General features: G+C 36.3%; 1 protein-coding gene across 4 annotated transcripts in view; it reads left to right on the top strand.

Moving 5' to 3' along the window:
• The window catches only part of CPT1A (carnitine palmitoyltransferase 1A), a 40,070-nt gene extending 24,849 nt beyond the window's left edge, over positions 1-15,221 (top strand). For all 4 annotated transcript variants that reach the window (XM_068684557.1, XM_068684556.1, XM_068684558.1 and 1 more), the window contains 9 exons: positions 229-417; positions 660-765; positions 2,528-2,644; positions 3,416-3,580; positions 4,798-4,932; positions 7,223-7,375; positions 8,353-8,457; positions 10,531-10,623; positions 12,042-15,221. In XM_068684557.1, the coding sequence (XP_068540658.1) occupies positions 229-417; positions 660-765; positions 2,528-2,644; positions 3,416-3,580; positions 4,798-4,932; positions 7,223-7,375; positions 8,353-8,457; positions 10,531-10,623; positions 12,042-12,128 (1,150 nt within the window). In that variant the 3' untranslated portion in view covers positions 12,129-15,221. The remainder of the gene's footprint in view (positions 1-228; positions 418-659; positions 766-2,527; positions 2,645-3,415; positions 3,581-4,797; positions 4,933-7,222; positions 7,376-8,352; positions 8,458-10,530; positions 10,624-12,041) is intronic.
• The last annotated feature ends 1,956 nt before the right edge of the window (positions 15,222-17,177 follow it).

Here is a 17,177-nt window from a genome sequence, read left to right as displayed (position 1 = left end):
GTACTGGAAGGATGCTGTAAGATCACTTTGGAATTGATAATGAATTGCTTCCTAGCTTTGCATTATATCTGTGTTCTTAGAATTTCCCCTTCTGATGTAGTTTAAACATAGTGAAAGTAGTAGCTTTGAATTTAATAAAAGTAGGAGAAATGTTGCATAGTGATTTTAAGGGTAATAAAATATTGATTGATTTTTGTAACTTGGCTGTAAACCAAATTCTTTCTGCAGAATACCATGGGCTAAGGCTCGACAGACTTATTTTAGCCGTGGAAAGAACAAACAGTCTCTAGATGCTGTTGAAAAAGCAGCATTTTTTGTGACGTTGGACGACATCGAGCAAGGGTACAGGAAGGAAGATCCAGGGAAGTCACTGGATACATATGCGAAGTCCCTAATACATGGCAGATGTTATGACAGGTACAGTATCGATTCTGTGGAAAACATCTTATTTTTAGAATTTTGCTAATTCATGTGGCTAATATGTGAATTAGTGACTTCTAAGCCAATAAGTTTGTCTGTTTATTAAAAAATAAATAAAAATCAAACCCAAACAAAAAAGCATTCTGCATTTGAATGTCTTTTTGATCGAGATGAAGATACAGTGTAAAAATGTTTTTAGAGTATAAAAATCCATAACATAATCTCAATTTCTTTTGTAGGTGGTTTGATAAAACATTTACTCTTGTAGTATTCAAAAATGGCAGGATAGGTCTGAATGCAGAGCATTCTTGGGCAGATGCGCCTATTGTTGGACACCTGTGGGAGGTAAGTGTTTTATTTAAAAAAAAAAAAAAAAAAAAAAAGAATGTAGAAGATAACAACATTATTTGGTCCTCTGAAGATCATTGGGTTTGTCTTCAGTCCCCTGCATTTATTGAGCTGATGAGGACTTACGGACCTCTTTCAGTTTTGTCTATTTTCGGTTTTACACAGCAACCACAGAATTTTTTAAAAAATGCCTAGGAAGTTGCTGTGCCTTAAATTTAAGTCTTAATTGTATTTTAATGACAACAGATGCATTCGCAGAAAAGTGATATGGCATTCCATCCCACTTGTTTATAGTATTCAGTATAAATACACTGTTGCCTGTTTGACACAGCATTTTATGGTGCATATATGCATGCTTCTGAAGCTTTTAAGCTTCCTTGTGCTATCCAAAACCCGTGCTTATTTGTAAAACTTAGATATAGGCTGGAGTATGACTTTTCCTCTAAGCCATTTTTTATGAGGTGTAGACTGGTATGTTGTTTAGATTAGCTCGTTTCACTGCAATGAATGGGATGAAGGCACTTTTTGACAGATTTCTCCATCATGAGCATAGTTTATTGCCTGAAATCCTATTTGAATGTTTTTTTTTTTCTCTCAAAGCTTAAGCCTATAAACAGTTATGTCTCAATCACTCATAAATATTAGCTAATTCTAATTTCATTATGTATTTGTGCAAATGGGACTCAGGCCTGAATGATGCCCCCAGGTCATGTCCTGATTTTATTACCTGAGAGCATCTATTTGTAAGAACAAGAAGTCCTAATTGCACTCACTAACAAGGGGAGAATGTCAAAACTTGTTTGAGGTTGACTGGACTGTCTAGTTCAGACCAGCTGTTCTGGGTAATGGAAAAGTTACTTTTCGGTGAATATACTAAGATATACTTAGTTCATTTGTTTGTACTTACTCTTAGTTTTTCCTTTTTCTGCGAAGAATTACAAAGCTCAAAATAAACTGAGAAGAATTCAGTTTCCTAGGAAATTATCTATTGTTAGGTGTTTATACGTGGTGTGTTTTGTAGATATGATTTTTTTCATAGTTAGCATGTTCTGTCATCTAAGTGAGAAAGTTAAATTAAGAGACTGGAAATATGTATGTATGTGTAACAGACTTTTGTCAAGTTTTTTTCTTTCCATGTTGAGCAGATTGAAATCTTCTGCTTTGTGTTTTTACGTTGAGGATGTCATTTGAAATCATATGAGGTAGAAATTTTTTATCCTGTCGTTCAGGTTGTATTGTCCATCCTGAAAACATTCCACTTCCTCACACAAGAAGTCTAATGCACATATATAAACACTGAATAGGATGCAAATCTTAAAGAGAATTAAATATTTCTGATAAAATTTTTGCAAGGATATGCACTTAATCTGAAAAACTTTTTTTTTTACAAACAAATTTAGACAGATGATAACCTTGCAGAAACTCTTCAGAATCAAAATTGAACAAAGTTTGTGAAATATAAGACTAAGACTTTTTGTTACTACTGCTAAGTTGGAGGTGGGATTTTAATTAAAACACTGATTATTTCGGTACCATGTAACAAAATGCACTGCAGCAGTCAGGTATTTTGTACATATCTCACGTTTTCCTGTGAAGAAGACAGGCAAAAATCCCTTAAAGTAGTAGGAAAGCATCCATCCTCACTCTTTGAAAACAGACCGTGTACTATACTTCACTATCTATTGAAATTGTATTATGCTGACTTCAAAATTCTAATTTCATAGCAATATGTTACAATTTTGAAAATGTATCTTTGCAGAATGTAATGGCAACTGAGTACCTTGAACTGGGCTATTCAGAGGATGGACACTGCAAAGGAGATACCAATCAAAATATTCCTATGCCTACCAAACTACAGTGGGACATTCCAGAAGAAGTAAGTACAGAGCAGATAGTGCTCTGGGGAAGGAGGTCCTTAGGAGGTCCTTTTTTTTTTTTTTTTTTTTTTTTTTCTGAGCAGTCAAATCAGTTCGGTAATTACTGATAACTTCATAAATAGCTTGAATTTCCTTGACCCCTGTAAGATATTATTTTACCTTACCCAGTTCACTTAAAATGATGTCAGGGTTTTTAACACCCGCTTTTTAAAATTCTGGTCAGGAAATTTCAACTTCTTACTAGAAATGTTCTTGCTTGGCAACATATCAAAAACAAGTGGCCATCCATTGTAAACAGTAACTGTATGGCAATAGAGTTTTTTGCTGTGGTTTCGTTGTTGTGCTTGTGTAACATTTCCTTTTGATTAGCTGTCTTTAAGTATTAAAAGTTCTGTACAGAAGGCTTTTTCTTTATTTTTTTCATGAGTTCAAGAGAAACTGCCATAACCCTATTTTATTTTAATTTAAAAGGTAATGGCTGGTGATACATCTAATTAAGTATGTTTTGTTTTTTAAGCCCAGTTTTGGGCTCTAAATGAGTATTGGCTTAAAACTCTTTTAAAGCTCTTTGAATCTTAACTTTGACGCAAAGATAGCTTCTCCAAAGGAAGAGTAATTAGACAATGATGTTCGTGGCACACAGAAAGGCAACATTTTTTATGTGTCAGTTAAAAATGCATGCTCTTCTTCAACATTACTCTTAGATGCCTTCTAATGCATGCATATGTATATATTTGCATATAAGTAAGCAATGTCTCTTTTTATTATAGTGCCAAGAAGTGATTGAGAGGTCTCTGAGCACTGCCACGGCTTTGGCAGATGATGTGGACTTCTGTTCATTTTATTTTGACGTTTTTGGGAAGGGACTAATAAAGAAAGCAAAAACTAGCCCTGATGCCTTCGTTCAGCTTGCCCTGCAGCTTGCTCACTATCGGGTAAGAACAGACTGCTTCTGGCTTATAGAATCATAGAATCGTTCAGGTTAGAAAAGACCTCCAAGATCATCTAGTCCAACTGTCAAGAACGGTCGTCTAGATTATAGAATCTCATTAAATTGGGAATAGTATGTTTGCGTACTATTAGTACACAACTGTTTGTTGTGGTTAAAACACGTGGCTGTGTAAAGTACGCTGTACTTTAACTTCGCACTGCTTGTGCAAGGTCATTCCGTGAAAGTTAATAGAAATGCGAAACAGATTACTTGCTGGAAATTCGGTGTCCAAAGGTTGGCTTATTGGTGCTAATGCGGCTTTTTCTTTTCCCGTTAGTTGTTCTATCTCTGGATACTTTGTAGATATGAAAATTCTAGCATGTGTGTTTTCCAGTAGTGTTATTATCTAAATGGTATTAAACTTATCTTTTAGTTGGAAGTTCCCCTTAATTGGGTAGTCAGGGGCATTCCCAAAGAAGATTAGTAAAAGTGCCTGCCTGTTTCTTTTTCTTGTAGCTCACTTTTTCTGCAGTCTGTTTTCAGAAAGCGCCAATGTAGTGAAATTTTAATTTATTTTCCCTCCTTCCCCCCCTTTTTTTTCTTTTAACCACCTATCCTCTTTATTTTAAGCTGAACAGACTTGTGATCTGTTCTGATGTATATTTTGATCAGGAAGAGTTGCTAATGCGTTAGATAAGCTTTTACAACTTTTTTTTTTCACTTTCAGTTTTCACATCCTTGAATCACATTCTTTCACATGCTTTCCATCCCCATGCTTCCATGCATCTACATCCTATTAAACTTTGGGTTGAAAATATTCTTAAGAATGTCACAGTCTTCTAGGATGTCATAATCTTCTATGGATTATGTACCATAGTTGTATTAATTAGGAAGCCACTGAACATTCTTATAGGTTTTTGGTAGTTTTTTAATTAGTTTCTGTTTATAACAGACTGAAAAAGACTGGATATAAAATGCATGGTGTAGTCCTTGTTAGTCCTTTCTGGTTTGGTTGTTCAACTAGTATTTATCAAATCCCATTATTAATCTTGTTTTTTTTAATCATCTGTAGATAAGATTGTTAACGGTGGGCTACTAAAAACTTAACATTTAATTTGTGGAGTGATTCGTATCCTGTGTGCTTACCTTGAACCTTACTGTTGATTAAGAAAGGGGCTATGTTCGAATAAACCTTTAAGTCCTTATTTTTCAAATTTAAAGGACATGGGAAAATTTTCTTTGACATATGAAGCCTCTATGACGCGCTTGTTCAGAGAAGGCAGGACTGAAACCGTCCGTTCATGTACTGTTGAATCATGCAATTTTGTTCGAACCATGGAAGATCCAACTGAAAGCGTAAGTTTACTGTGTTGTTTCCTAATACAATTCATAAGTCACATGGCTATCGGTACTTATTCATACAAGCTCCTGAATTGTTTTAAAAGATTTAAGGAAAGATCTATGCCTTTGTTTTGAGGAATGAAGTGTAGCATCAGATAATTGTCTGCATCCTCCATTAGTATGACAGGAATTGAAGGCTATACCAAAGGTGAATGGCAGTAACCACCAGAATACCAACTTCTACAGACCCTGAATTCCAGAAAACAGAGATGATTTGTGACTTTTTGTTATGTGTACAAGTAATGCCATGCCAGTTAGGCTCTCCTCCCTGATAGGGAAGCTTACATTATTCATAGGAAATAAGTAGTTGCTGTCATATCTTGATTTCAGTGGGCTTTTTAGTCCTTCTTGTGATCTGATGAGCAAACAAACGAAGTATGGCCTAGAGGAAAGCTGCTTGGTTTTGAAAACTTGGGCAATGCTGTTAAAGATGTTTGCTGTCAAAATGGAAGGATGCAGGACAGTTGGTGTGGAGGATAGTCATCTTGATGGCAGTCTGTTCTTCATTCTACTGATAGTCATAGTTTTCACTGGTAGAGTAGGCTAAATAAATCATTGCGTTTGCAGGTTTTTCTAAGCTAAAGGGAGTTTCCATCTGCATGGGTAGAGGTTCTAATGACAAAGATGTAGGACTATAATAATCAGTAACTCAGCACTGATGTAGCACGCTCAGTGTTACACCATTGTGAAAGTGTCAGCACTCAGTTTAGTTTGTCTTGCCCTATTATTTTTATTAGTCCTTTTTCCCCCTGTATTTTTTCCTTCCCCTACTATGACCTTAGCTGGCAGGGTATGCCCAGCTTTGGACACCACACTTGAGGTATGGATGGACTGGAGAGAGTCATAACAAAAGTAACAAAGATCCAGACAGGATCTGTGAGAACTTGAACTTCTTTATTCTTGCCTAGTCTAAAGAAGTGAACTTAGTGTAGTGAGAAGAGGTAGGAAGCCAGGTTGTCCTCAAGTGGGGGGAAAAAAAAAGCTGATGGAAAGATGATGTTCTCTTTCCCAAGAGGTAATGGACTTAAATTTTGGCACGAAACACATTAGGGAAACATTTTCTGCTACTAAGGATAGATAATGAGTAGCAAAGTAAATAGTCAGAAGCCTCAAACAGATTTTTTTTTTTTTTCTCTTAAAGTAAGTTACATAATGGTTCTTCAGGAAGGAGCTTTAGTTGATCTGATCTTAGGGAAGAGAAGAAGTCTAAGTAGATGAACAGTTCTGGTTCTTTCCAGCTCAGTGATTCTGTGAATAAACGTTCATGCAGGAAAACACTATGTTGTAGTTTAACTTTATTTTTTCTGATTAGATGATGTGTATATATTTAGAAGTGAGTATTTGGAAATGACTATTATACGTTGTCAACATTGGTAAGAGCCAAAAATTACATGCTCATATACCACTTCATTAGAAAATTAATTTAAGAAATGCCAATTATTGCTACTGTGGACCTGGAATAAAAATAGTGATCCTGGATGATCTTCAATATGTAACTATTCCTTTAAAATGAAAAGAAAACACTATTTATTTATTTTGAGTTTGAAGTTACTATGTATAATGTCCAGCTTATTGCTAGCAACCTACAGGTTTATGTTAATTGTTTTCAGGTAATTGTGGTATCACTTGGAACTAATGGGAATCACTTTGATTCCCATTAAGGAACTTTACTGGGGGGGGGGGGGGGAGGGGGAGGGTTGAATGGCTTGTGGCATAAAATACAGTGATGCTAGACATAAGAAGTGACAGGTTGCCATGTTTTCAGTATTGCATTCCATATTATAAAAATCTTAAAATAGCTATCTAAAAATGAGCTTGGAACTAATAATTTCTGTCAGCCTCTGCATTACGTTCATATGTTGTTGTCAGTTAGCTTTCTAAAATAGCTGTTGAAATTCCTGCTTAAGTCATGTTGAGACTTGCTTTTCTGTAGCTAAGAAGCGAAATATACAAAGTAATAAACTACAGTTGTAATCATGTTTGTTTCTGTGGTTATATCACATTTAAAATATTGTTTTGTTTTCCTTTTGTACTGTTTACAGCAGGTAATAGCTAATACTGAAATAAAATATGTGAGGTTGCAAAGTGAGTGAATTCTAGTATTTGCTCTTAGTTGCCTGCCTTGTCTTGTACTTTGTCCTTAAATGCTCTAGGCTCAGGAGCCATTGCTGTAACTTAGTTATTGTACCTCCACCCTCAATCCAGTTCATTACCTGATTTTCTTCTTCTTTATTTCATTTTTTAGAATGAAAATAAGCTTAAATTCTTCCGGCTTGCAGCTACCAAACATCAGCACTTATATCGTCTTGCCATGACTGGTGCTGGCATTGACCGCCATCTGTTCTGCCTCTATGTTGTTTCCAAGTACCTTTCTGTAGATTCTCCTTTCCTTAAGGAAGTAAGTGATCTTTATTGGTGTCTATTGGTTACAGTAAATAATCTGTGTTTACTTAGTGTCTTCTGGTATCTGCTTACATACTTACGTAATTACAATTTTCCTCAGAAAAATAGGTAAGTGTTTAGGTAGCACTGCTTAATGTTTACTGGTAGATTACAACTTGGTTTCGTTTTGCTTTAAATCTACACTTACTAATGGGCATTTTAGTAATGCTATATACAGGTTATAGAGGTTTACAAGAGAGATGTAATATGTATTACAAAAAATACTGTCTGCTTGTGGCTCTTAGCATATTTTCAAGGTATTACAAGCTTTCTCTTAAGAATGTTCTACTGGAATTGTGGCAAAAAAACTTCGTTATAAGTTAATGTGAGCTAAATCACTAATTATGATTTTTTCCCACTGCTTATTACAGTGACAAATACTTTATTAAACCAGGCTTTAAGGTTGGGATTTATTTTTATTTTTTTAAAAAAAGTACATGTTTTGAAAATAAGTGTATTCCTTCTTTAAGTTAAGAATAAAACAGCCTTGTACAACTTCTGCAACCTTTCAAGAAACTTTTGTATATTGTTAGAGATTTTCCAAACTTAATGACTTACTATAGTATTTCACTGGGATTTGAATGCTGCCATTCTTGGTCTTATTAACAAGACCTGGTATGCAGGGTTTACCAGGTTATAGACCAGATTTATCTGTTTTGAAATAACATTTCTTGCAGCAGAAATGCTATTTTTTGAGAAATTGATATCAAGACCTCATATATGGTCTGCGTATCGGGATAGGTTCAGTTGTTTCTTTTAACACGATTGATTGTTCCATTAACATGAACTGGAGTTATCTTTAATAATTGCTTATTGAATGTTTAGTAACTTACCTTATGTTCTTAAGCAGTATGTTCTTAATGTTCACGTTCATGCTTCATGTTCTTAAGCGGAATGTTGTACTTGATTGCATCCCTTTCTTGTCTAACAAAGGTGTTGTCGGAGCCTTGGAGGCTGTCAACAAGTCAGACACCACAGCAACACATTGATCTGAAGAAGAACCCTGAGATGCTCGCCAGCGGTGGAGGATTTGGACCAGTATGTTTGCTAAGTACAAGTGTCTATTTTGAAAACAGTTTCAGACTAAAAAATTCAGAGGTGTAATACCTTAGTGTTGTGCATTAAAAGCACGTGCTGCACTTTTAAATGTATATGTTTAATGTTTTCCAAGATATGGTGGATGTGCTTAGAGGAAACATCATGTTTTTTGCCTTGTCCCAAGGGATTATGGAATGGATTATTCGTAAGGAAATGCACAGTTGCCGAATGCGGTACAGGGCTCCATGTTCTGATAAGCTGGGGGCTTTTATCACATCACTTATGCCCAGACATTGATTATGCCAGGCTATTATTACAGACAAATGCTTTATTACTTAAACTAGATTTTAAGGTTGGCATTTGTAGAAGTAATTTCACTTTTTTTATTATTTCCTGATTAATTAAAAACATATTCATGCTTTTTTTTCCAAATTAGGCTAATTAAACTGGTATGCTAGCCCTCCTAAATGTGAGTAGTGGCTAGATTTAGAAAAAAAAAATATCCAACTTTCTACAACTTTCATAGCCTTTAAAGAAACTAGTGTGTTTTTAGAAATTTAAAGAGCTGCTGACTTTGCTGTAGTATTTTTTTACCAGGATTTGAATGTGATAGTTGATAATATACGTGTCAGCACTGTCTGTTAAGTAGATTTTACCAAGCGATAGACTAGATTTGTCTGTTTCCAAAAGCATTTGTATTAAAAGAACAGTGAGAGGGACTAAATGATTGCTCCTAGAAATTATGATAGTTAGTCTATTTTGGTTGGTTTGTCAAGATGGAAGCTAGTTTTATGGTCTTCTTTTTGTTGGTGGTGGTATTTGTCTTTTTAATTTTAGGTTTGTTTCTGATACTTTTAGTAGTTCTTGAGAAGTTGGAAATAATTTAAATGAATTGTAATGCTGCTCATCCTTGTAAGCATCCATTCGATCACTATAATGCTGCTTTCTGTAGTAGATTAAGTCCTTATTAGAATCTCTGAAAATGAGGGGTTTCCGACAGTAAAATAGTTTTTGACTGCTGCAATTTCTAACAGTTATTTTCTCCATTTGCTTTTGGTAATGCTACATTGACCACTTCTTTCTTACTATTTCTTCATTCCTTTCTTTTTTTTCTTCCTTCAGTTGTCAGCCTTTCCAAATATCACTGTTTATGTACTTTCCTTCATTTCTTGCATCCTTCCAAAAACTCTGCGTTGCCATGCTGGAGAAGTCTAGTGATTCTGTACATCAGGCTTTCCTCAATGGCTGTTTTATTTATTTATTTTTATTAGTTTTGTTGTTTTTCCCTGTTCTTTCCTTTTTGTTTTGGTTTGTCTTTTTAAAGTGTTCAGTAGAACAAGGCCTTGTACTAATAGAGAGAAGGCTTTCAGAGTGCTCAGCAGCAGCAAAGAGCTGGAAGGATGAGGTGAAAGACCCTATGATTTAGGAAACAGAGGAAGGAGGGTGGCAGCAGGATATTTCATGTTTACTAGGTATACGTAGTATAACATCAGGCTGAAACTTGGGACAGGTAATGCTGCTAATATTTAAATCTGACCAGAGCTCTGCTCATGATATGGGTGTTCAGAATTGTACAACTGCTGTCATGTTAGATGACTGCCTTCGGGGAAGTTCTTGTAATATAAAGGCCTTATGCTCCATATGTATATACTTTTTTTTTTTTTTTTTTTTTTTTTTTTTTACATCTGCAGAGTGATTCCATGAAACGGGATGTTTAGGTGTATATATATTCGTTTGTACTTAAGGACTGAAGCTGTATAGCTGTTTAGGATCAGACATTGATAGAAGTTCTTTGAACAACTAGCATATTTCAAAATATGGAACTTCAAAATGTTGGGAACATGACAGTTCAGTTAATTCCATGTTCTTCACTCTTCAAATGAGAGCAGAGCTGTTTCTTTAAGTGGAAGCAGTCTTCAGAAATGCTGGATTAAATGTTAAAGCTTATTTTTTGCTTCAGGAAAAACTGCAACCGATGTTAAAAACTGCACGGTGAGAGTTTTGTGTAACTATGTATAAGATCGTGTAGAAAATGAAGGAAAAAAATTAGCACTTGTTTTTGTCTTTCTTTAGGTGGCTGATGATGGTTATGGTGTTTCTTACATTATCTTGGATGAAAACTCTATCCACTTCCATGTCTCCAGCAAAATCTCCTGTTCTGAGACAGTAAGGGACAATTCTTTCCTGTGGTTTAATGAATTTGATGAATATCTGCTTGTAAAACTGTTCTACTAAATTTTTTAGACAATGAGTAGGACTTGCAATGTTGTTACACTGTGGGTTTTGACGCCTGTTACACCTGTTTCTGTGGATGACATATGCTGTATGTTAATTTTTTTTCTCAACTTCTATAAACTTAATAGCTTTATGAATCAAGGAAACTATATGCTACTTCACTTACGCTTTCAGGCATAAGGAAGGCCATCTTTACGTAGGTATAGTTCCTGGAATTTATGTGAAATGACTCATACCTGTCCCATAAACAGTAAGATAGGAATCTCCTGGGTTTTGTTTTATATTTTCAGTTTGATTTGCCTCTGACTGCAGTTGTAAAGATAATGAAATGTGTGCTCTTTATTCTTTGAATTTGCTTGGTCTAAGTAGTTCTGAAAGGAAGTTGACCCATAAATTGTAACCTGTGCTTGGGAAACATAATTATCATAATTTATCAGAGTTAACACCCATCTATTAGAATGTCGCATCTGTTCACTATCCTGCTGATTCAGAAGCGTTTATTGAGTGAGCTTTGATTCATCCTTCCTCTTTGTCTTATGACACGCTCAGTTTTGGCAGGATCACATAGCTGAACTAGTTTTCCTCTTTTGACCTTAACTTGTCCGAGAGATCTCGATGCCTTCAGTTAATCATTAAATATTAGAAAATGCGACTTTGTTCTTACATAGGCACTTGAAAAACAATTTCAACTTTTAGTTTATACATTAGATTTCCCTGTAATTTTACTTATCAGTCAAGGCAAAAGTCCATACAGGGAAAGCAGCACTTCATGTGCTTGGCCTTGATACTAAGCTGTCTCTGCAGTAGGTTTTATAATGTAGCTAATGATTTATATTTGTAATTTTAGTTTCTTCCTTGTACCATTCATCTGACAGCATGAAGACTTTGTTTGCACTTAAGTAAATGTAATTTTCATTTTCAATATTTCATGTAATTCTTCAGTGGTAATAATTTCAGGATTCTGGTAGAAACTCAACTGAAAAATGTTTTTATGCTTTTTCACAACTACTAAGTTGTGTCGTACACTTTCTGAAGATTCTTCTGTCTTCTAAAAATCAGCTTTTACAAAATCTTCATGTATAAAATAGTTGTCTTTTTTCTGAAGTCGTAATACATAGTTATAAGCACATGTTTTGAAAAGGTGATTCTCCCTTCTCTGTATGGAAACAAATACATAATGAAGAACTCATCAGTTAGTAACAGCATATACCTGGATTAATTTATATAGCATTAGAATTTCTGTGGTTTATATCCGAAAGTTCTAAAATTTAATGTTAAAATTCCTTCTTTTGCTTAAAAGATAACCATTGCCTGACTGTACTCACAGTTCTTGTTTGTTTGTTTTTAAGGATTCTCATCGCTTTGGAAAGAACATCCAAAAAGCAATGGTTGACATCATGGGTTTATTTAACCACAGTAAAAACTGTACAAAGTGATTTGCCTTATTGGTGCAAATCAACCTTCTGTTGTCGGAATGGGGACTCTTCTGAACAGTGAATGAAAGCAAGGCTTGTCAAACAGTAGCTGGTGAAGAAGCTGAGTCACAATCTTATTGATCATCTATGAAAACCTTAGCAGTGGCTTGAATGTTTCATGATTTTTTTTTTTCCAATATTTTGGAAGAATTTATTTCCACAAAGGGTGTCTTTTGAAATCTTGTATGTTTCTAGGGATGAAGTATAGCATTATTGCATGAAGGTATGTGTATTCTAACTCCTGCAGTTTTCCCTTATTCTGTATACCCCTGTTCTTTTTTTTTTTTTTTTTTCCCTTTCTTATAATTATTTGAGTCTACTTCCCTTCCTGAATGGAAAGGATAAAACATATCAAGTCTTAAACTCAAGTCCTACAAAAGGTTTGATTTGGTATATATTGATAGTAGAATGTTCTTCAAAGTATCTGCTGCTTTATGTCAATGAATGACAAAACTTGTGGCTATTTACCTTCATTGACTTCCTTAAAAGTAATTTCTTAAAAATGTTAAAAATAAATAAATAAATAAAAATAAATATATTTATATATATACGCACACACAGTGAATCACACCCCACTAGTATAATATAAACCTGTGCATCACACTCAACTAGTGTAGTGGATTTTTTTTCTTTTTTTTTTTTTGGAAAGTATGTGCTACAGTGAGTAGTAAAATACTATGTAAATTAGAAGGTGTCACATTTTTCTTACTACTTACAAGCACATTTGCCACATTGTTGATTTTTGTTTCCATATAAATGGACCTGTGTGCTTGTTCATGCCAGTGCCTTAGAAAAAAAAAAAATCTAAACCCAGGAAAAAAATCTTATGCTGGGAGTCAGTTTTACATTATTTTAGTGATGGGTGAGGGGAAGTAGTAATGCATATCAAGTTCTGAAATTATAACTAGGTGGGTATGACATAAGTAGACTTGAATATCTTTGTGTATGGTGCAGCTAGGTTCAAAGCTCTAATGAAATAATTTCATATTAAATAGCAAAGATCATTCTCTATGAAATGTAGGAGTAACTGTTTCAGAGCTACAGATACTCATCAGCTTATTTTTGCTGAATAGTGTCGGTGCTCAGCTGAGGTAAGTTTGAATCCCAGGGAACTGTAAATTTATTTAAATGCAAGCCTCTTGGATTGTCTGGGAATCAAGGCTGCCTGTAGAGGTTGAGCAATTGCAGTCTTCCTTCTTTCAGCCTGGAAGGACCAATACTATGTATGGCCAGCTATCTACATGAGAAAAGCTGTGAAGGCAGTAGAAATCAACTCTAGAATGGGGAAATCCTAGCCTTATCAAATCTTTCCTGGGAGATGCCCTTGATCAAGCAGTTTCTGGAGGATACAAGCAATTAGGGTAGGGAAGTAGGGTGGACAATTTCACTGAAAAGGGGGCATAATATTTCCAAGTGCAGAAGTAAAATGGTTACTACAAAACTGAAGTAACTTGGTATGTGATGCTTCTCTTCCTCAGGCTTTATTGGTGTCACTACTTTTTAGATCATGCAATGCAGTGTACGTGGTAGGGCAACAAATTTATTTTTCTGGGAATGTAAAGTACACGATGTTTAGTAATACAGTAAGTGCTGCTCCAGAGCTGTGCTAATTTTGAAAGCATTCTGGGGAATGATACAAAACTTCTCATTAGATTTTTGGATGTTTTCTGGCCAGTATTTCTAACTTTATACGCCTTTTCCTGTTTTTTATTGTTTTGTTTTTTTTTTTTTGCAATGTTCTAGATATTAAAACACTTCTGTGTGTATGTTTGAGGTAGGAAACCTTAAAGATCCAGTATGCATACTTAAGCAAATATATGCTTACATAAAGGACCCCCCATAGAAATTGGCCAAAGACTCTCATTATTCGATTGGGTACAGTGTGTGGGAAAGGAGACTTTGAAATAAGCCTTACTGCAGCTGACAGGCCTGGCATTTATCAAACTACTGCAACAACGTTATTAGTGATATATTCCTTTGGAGCTGCAGAAATAATGCACTGTTTTTGTATTGACCACTGACCAATCCATACTTAAATTAACATAGGGCATATTAGCTTGTAGGTTTTCCAAAAAAAAAAAAAGTTTAGATTTGACTCTCAGGTGTTAAATGTTTTAAGTCTAATTATAGTTAGTGCAGTTATCAATGCAATTTTACATTCTTAGAGTAAGCATAATTGGCACAAAGTTGTTTTTGTAATTGTAAATGTTTAAAAGTGGTGTTAAATGTATCTTTTTTTTTTCTTTTTTAATTTGGGATAGATCATAATTCCTAAACAGATAGGATTTTATTTCATTCCTTAAAAACGTCAACAGCGTGTAAATAAAATATGCGTTTTGGATGTAAATCTTAGCAATCCACAGTGAATGTAGGCTATTAATAAATAATTAATTTAAATCTTGATGTTTGATATGTGTACATACAGTAAAACTTACTTGCTTCTTTGCTCTAAAGCCATAGGAATGTAATTGAAATTACTTAGAGTTGAATGAACTTTATAGTACAATGTACTTTATTGTTGAAGTAAAATGTTTTGGAAAAATGATTCATCCATAACTAAACCTTGAATCCCATGAATCACTTCTTGATTAGTGATAAGAGTTCAGGTTAGGATTGACTAGGTAGTAAAAGTCAGGTTGAATGATGATAAATTAACCTGTGTATTAAATAGCAGTGTGGAATTGATTGAATACCTTGAATATGCATTTTCAGAATTTCTTGATTCAGCTATTTAATGCAACAGAGTAGGAGAGCTTTGGTTCATTTAGAGGCTACCATTGTCCAGAATTAACACCACTCAAACTGAATATTCTTTTAAGGGTTGAGCTTCTGAAGGACGAAAGAGGTGTGTGCCTGACCTTGAAAATCATGATTCTAATTCAGCCTTTGTACCAATTGCTTTCTTGTATAAAATGTATTAAGCTGTTTTTTTGTTTGTTTTTTTTTTTATCTTGTTCACTTACTCTATTGTGGTTGGTTATTTACATTCAACACTGTGTCAATGTTCTACCCTCTTCTGTGACTTCAAAAAATAAAGTTTCACAATTACCACTACTTAGTAAAATGTTTTTGTGTCTTTTGTATTTTTTTTTTTGCTGGCTCCCTTGCTCCCATTTTTGGGCTTGTGAAATAATTGCTGTTAAATCCAGTTAGGAATGGTAGTAGGAGACTACTCAGCGTATTTTAGTAGTTACAGGGATGTTTTAGAAGTTCTGTAGATATTTTGCTGGGTAATGAACAATTTTTCAGGGTCAGTAGAAAGAAACAACATAAGTTTTTAGTCCAGATTTTTTTTTATGAGGTACAAATAGCTGCTGGAAAGTTTCTGTGAAACTGTCTGCAAGCCAGTAAACAGCACTGTTTTTTGCTTTACAGTTGATGATAATCCAGTAGAGTAGTGAGTTGTAGAAAGGGCTTTAGGAGCAGAAGTTGGAAGCCAGCTATTTCAGAATCACACAATCACAGGATAGCTGAGGTGGGATGGGGCCTCTGGGCCCATCTGGTCCCACCCCTGCTCAAGCAGGGTCACCCAGAGCAGGTTGCTGAGGACCATGTCCAGGTAGGTTTTGAAGATCTCCAAAGTGGAGACCCCACACAGCCTCTGAGCAGCCTGTGCCAGGGCTCCATGCACAGCACAGAAGGACTTCCTGATGTTTAGAGAGAACCCCTCGTGTTCTAGTTTGGGCCCATTGCTTCTTGTCCTTGCATTGGGCACTACTGAAAAGAGCCTGGTTCTGACCTCTGCACCATCCCTCAGATGCTGGTAAAATCCTCCAAGCTCTCTCCAGGCTGAACAGGCCCAGCTCTCAGTCTCCCCTCTAGGAGGGACGCTCCACTCCCTCCATCACTTGTGGCTGTTCTTCAGGCACTCTGCAGTAGCTCAATTGTAGCTCTTGTATGGGGCAGCCCAGAACTAGACCCAGTATCCCAGGTGTGGTCTCACCACTGATCAGTAGCAGTCTTCTGCATAACAAATTATACCTTTTGGCTATAACAAACAATAGCTTATCTAGTACCAGGGCTTTGGGACTCTGACTTCTTGTAATGTGAGATAATCTCCAAGAGGGGAGGGAGAGCAACTCCCATCTGAGAGCCTCCAGCTCCACATTGAAGGACGACCCCTGAAACAAGAGTTGAAATGTAAATAGAACTGCCACCAATTAAAGTGACAGCCTTTGCTGTTCCCCCATATTTAACAACTTATTTGTTTTTAAGAGGTAAAGAAAAGCAATCTCTAATGTTTATGCAGTGTATAGTGGAAGGAAATGCAGTTGCTCGGTCAGAATTTGTACAGCGGGAGAGTAACTACTGCATTTCTCAGGACACAGTGGGAAATTGTAATGTGCCTGCTGTGTTTTGGTACCAGCTGGCCTAACAGTAGTGAACTAAGATTTACTCTTTCGGCATCTGCCTGGAAATACTTCATAGTTTTGGTTTGTTTTTCATTTCGAGCTGCCTTGGGCGCCCTGTGAGGGGAGGTAGGTTCCCCTGTGTGGAGAGCCAGCGGCCGTTGCCCGCGGGCGGGGCGTTATGGCGCGTGCGCGGCCTCCGGTAACGGCCGGGGGAGGCCGTGTGTGCCCCGCTCACTGAGGGGGCGGCGGCGGCCCCCGGGGAGCTGAAGTCCCTGGGGAAGGGGCAGGGGGCTCCCACGGCCCTGCAGGTGGAGTGAGGGGCGAGTCCTGCCCCGGGGGTGTCCCCGAGGGGGTCGTGATGGGTGCATGTGGGGCTGAGAGACCTCAGCCGTCCCTGTCTGGAGTGTCCTAACGCTTGAGCCTCCCCGCGTTGGTATGGTCTGAATCCAGAAATAGGAGCGATGGCAGCTTAATGCTGTTAACGTATTTAAAAGTTACAAGGGCATGTTCTTATGGTAACAAGCAGCTGTTTGCGTTGGAGTGGTGGCCTGTGTTTTCTAAAAAGCAGATTCAGGACCCTAACGACCACTTGCAGTGTTATATTTTTCAGTTTCATGGTAATTGAATCAATCTTTAGTATTGTGTGTACTTAGTCTAT

The sequence above is a fragment of the Anas acuta genome, chromosome 5 (assembly GCF_963932015.1).
Source record: "Anas acuta chromosome 5, bAnaAcu1.1, whole genome shotgun sequence".
In the NCBI taxonomy this organism is placed as follows: Eukaryota; Metazoa; Chordata; class Aves; order Anseriformes; family Anatidae; genus Anas; species Anas acuta.
This window is presented reverse-complemented; position numbering and strand designations above follow the sequence as displayed.